The sequence below is a fragment of the Myotis myotis genome, unplaced genomic scaffold (genome assembly GCF_014108235.1).
Source record: "Myotis myotis isolate mMyoMyo1 unplaced genomic scaffold, mMyoMyo1.p scaffold_m19_p_18, whole genome shotgun sequence".
Lineage (NCBI taxonomy): Eukaryota > Metazoa > Chordata > Mammalia > Chiroptera > Vespertilionidae > Myotis > Myotis myotis.
In genome coordinates this window covers 20175400-20179236 of record NW_023416322.1, presented here as the reverse complement: position 1 = coordinate 20179236, position 3837 = coordinate 20175400, and the positions used below count along the sequence as shown (strand labels likewise).

General features: G+C 57.5%; 1 protein-coding gene across 1 annotated transcript; it reads left to right on the top strand.

Moving 5' to 3' along the window:
* The first annotated feature begins 1067 nt into the window (after positions 1 to 1067).
* IER5 (immediate early response 5) lies at positions 1068 to 3092 on the top strand. Its single transcript, XM_036342663.1, has one exon. The coding sequence runs from the start codon at positions 1311 to 1313 to the stop codon at positions 2217 to 2219; it is 909 nt and encodes a 302-aa protein (XP_036198556.1). The 5' UTR covers positions 1068 to 1310; the 3' UTR covers positions 2220 to 3092.
* Positions 3093 to 3837: the final 745 nt, after the last annotated feature.

Below are 3837 nucleotides of genomic sequence, written 5' to 3'. Positions count from 1 at the left end.
TGTCAGGCAGGTCTGTGCTGGGGTTTAAGTGGGACTGACTGGAACTGACTCTCCAGGAACCCAGTCCAGGACCCTGGACAACCCTGTGGTGGTTCTGCCCTAATGTCATGTACTGAGGGTCAGTAGATGGTTGACTGACCAGAAAATTCTGGAACACCCTTCCCCAATGTTTTTACCTTGGCACAAAATAAAATTATGACATCATGATGAGAACACAGGACTTCTCTATTTATATTCTTAGAACTGGCTAGATTTTTCCAAGGGTGACTAGTCAGCCCTCCTGCTGGAGAGAAATCATTGTGGAGAATCTGTACCACCTTTCATGGCAACCTATGTGACAACTGTGCTTGTTGTTAAATCTAGAGAACAGAGTGATAGGTGCTGGCCTTTGTGCCTAGACACAATTTCTTGATAAGCAACAAAAAATGTAGGAACTTTTAGAGCCTCCTTTTTCTTTTTTTCGGGTTTACAATTAACAGATGAGAGAGAGAGAGGAAGAGAGAGAGAGATTGATTTTCTAGGGGGCAAGGAACTCATACAAAATTAATATCTGCTAAATACCGTGCAGTAATACTATGTTGTTATCCAGGGATATCCCTTGCCACGTTTTGCTATCATCTCCACTTCTGCCAGGGGTAACCAGAGCCTTTCAGGTGTGCGCCGCCTTGGAAATGGAGGCGGGGCGTGGGGTGATGAGGCAAGGGATCCGGACTTGATTGCAGAGCAAAGTCCACCTGCACGATGCAAGTTCGAATGGTTTGTTTTGCTTTGGTTCTGGCAAGCCAGCGCCCAAGCCAGAACCTTTTCCTACAAACAATACAGGGGCTAAGCCCCCTCCCCTATCACCTACTTTCTGAGCCCAGGCGCCCCACCCGCCTGTCGCTCTCCGCCTGCACACCGCGTCCCCTTTAAGAGCCTGCTCCGCGGGACTAACGTTCGAATGGCTCTGGCGCCCCTCCTCGGGCTCCGATTGGCCGCGCGCAGCTCGTGAGGGCGTGTCGGCCCGCCCCAGAATGGTTGGCGGCCCTTCGCGATTGGCGGGTGGGGAGCTTATATAAAGCGCCGGGCGGTAGGGCTGCCCTCAGTTAGCGACCGGACGGGAGGCTGGGCGTTTGTCTGCACTGGAGGGGACGTAGGGGTCAGTGAACGCGTCATCGAAATCGGTCTCTCGGCGTCGTCTTCAGTTACCGAGGGTCCACCCCTGGGGCCGACTTCCTGAGGCCTCCGACTCCTCTCCCCGCGTGTGACCGGGAGCCCGGGCTCAGCCGTCACCCCCGCGCCCGTCCCCCGGAGAAGGGTCGGCAGGCGGGATGGAGTTCAAGCTGGAGGCGCACCGCATTGTCAGCATCTCGCTGGGCAAGATCTACAACTCGCGGGTCCAGCGGGGCGGCATCAAGCTGCACAAGAACCTGCTGGTCTCCCTGGTGCTGCGCAGCGCCCGCCAGGTCTACCTGAGCGACCCGTGCCCCGGTCTCTACCTGGCCGGCCCCCCTGGGGCCCCCCTGCAGCTGCCCGCGGAGCCGGCGGCCGGGCCCTCGGCGGGCTGGGGAGAGCCGCCCCCGCCGCCCGCCGCCGGGCTGGAGACCGAGCCGCAGCCAGCACACCCCGCGGCCCCAGGCGCGCTGCGGGCGGGTGACGCGGAGCCCGCGACTACCGTGGCCTGCGCCAGGGACACTCTTCAGAGCGGAGAGGCGGCGGCGGCGGCAGGGGGAGCCGGGGACCAAGCCGGAGGCTCGGACGCCTTCCCGGAGGGGCCCCGGGAGACTCGCCGCGACTGTCGCTGCCCCCCAGGTGTGGAGGGCCAGCCGGGGGCGCCGGGCGCGGCTCCCCACGGTGACTGCTGCGCGGAGGACGAGCCCCCTGCGCCGCCCCCGATCGGCCCCAGGAAGCGCCCCGCGGCGGGGGCGGGCGGCTGTGGCCCCGCGGGCCGCCCGGCGCCCGGCTCGACCCCGGTGAAGAAGCCCCGCCGGGACTCGGAAGAGCGGCCGGGCCGGGCGGAGGAAGGAGAGGAGGAGATGGAGACCGGGAACGTGGCGAACCTCATTAGCATCTTCGGCTCCAGCTTCTCGGGACTCCTACGGAAAAGCCCGCGGGGCGGCGGGGAGGAAGCCGAGGGCGAGGAGCGGGGTCCGGAAGCTGCCGAGCCCGGGCAGATCTGCTGTGATACGGCGGTGCTGAGAGACATGAGCCCGTGGAGCACAGCCATCGAGGCCTTCTGAGACCCCGGCCCGCGCGGCTGGAGCTTGAGCATCGGGCGTCCCGACGGGAGAATGGGCTCCTGCCGGCCCCGAGGGCGCCCCGGAGACCGCCGGCGCCGAGCGCCCGGGGAGATGGGGTGCTGCGGGGCGGCCCGGCCGCGTCGGCCTCTCTGGGGACCTCCCTTGAGACTGGGGAGCGTGAGGCTTATCGCAGGAGGACGGCCGTTCATGTGTGTGTGTGTCTGTGTCCGTCCGTGTGTTTCGTGAATTAAGACTATTCTGTCCTCCCGGAATGCTCGCCCTGCCCCCGGGCGGAGGAGAGGGGGGCCGACGGGGACTTTCCTGCACCGGCCCCGCGAGGAGGAAGCGGCTCACCGGGCCGGGAGTTCCCCCGCGCGCCCGCGGCAGGAAGGGACTTCACACCCGCGCGGCCCGGAGCGCGTTTCCTCGCAGATTTCATCAGACGAGAGCGATTCGGTCTGGAATAGAGACTCGTGTGACTTCTCCCTCCCCGCCTTTCTCTCGCCCAAGAAACGTTTTGACCCCCCGATTATCCTGGGAAAGGGGACCCCACAGTGAAAAAAGCTTGATGGACTTCACAGAAGAGTTCAGGCTTGGAAATACGGAGTTCTAGAGAAAAGATCTATTTTTAAAAGCTCTAGCTCAAAACGACTACACAGTGCTTTTAAAAAGTGTTTAATGCAACAAAGTTTACAGACAGAACCCCTAAGTGAAAAGACCTTACGGTTTTGTAGATATGGTGACTCCAGTCTTTGTTGTATAAAGGTTGGGGGAGCTGGTTTTTTGTACAGTATTTTCTCCTTCGTTGTATGGATTTTTGTATAAAAATGTAACTTCACGTGTCTGACACGTATTAAATATTTTGAAGCAACATCACTGCCTCCTTGTCTGTAATCACCTGTCTGGGTTGGGAGGGAGGCGAGGCGGGGAACTATGGTCCCGGCTGGGAAATGGAAGGTGTGGCCCTTAATATCAGGCCGGCACAGGCCGGGGATATTGTTTGCTGACTTCACTAAGTATCAGGAGACTCGTTTAAGTTTCTCCCCATCAGAGGCCTGCTAGTAGATACTAATATCAGTGGCCTGCCAGTTTTTTTAAACTTGCCACTGCAACTGCCTTTTTCAAAAGGCAGTTTAGGGCAGTTTTACTTTTTACAGCTCAGTCTGATGGTGTCTTAATATTAAATAACCTAAGTACCAATTTTTGAAGGTTTTCCCATCCACAAAAATGTTTTTCACTAACACCTTTTTGTCTCCTGTTAAGCTATATAACATCTCTCAGGTTTGTTATTGAAAATAACTCACACATGAAGGAAGCCGATGATACTGATTTGCCCAGCTGCTCAGGCCCACCTCTGCATTCCAGTGACTGTCAGGGTAGCATTTTTAATGCTTTTAACCGTTTGTTGTTATATCTGTAGAAAGTGAAAGGAAATTGCTTGTGTCAAATCAGATAGGGGAGGAGGCCTAGGAGGACTAAGCAAATTCAACTTATTTAGCAAAACTTCCTGATTTGTTTTTGTCATCCAAACGGTGACATCAGTGTTTGGGTGGTTGTGAACACATAGGTGTTTACAACACAGCCAGGTCATCAGTTCATTTCACTACAGTTACTGCAT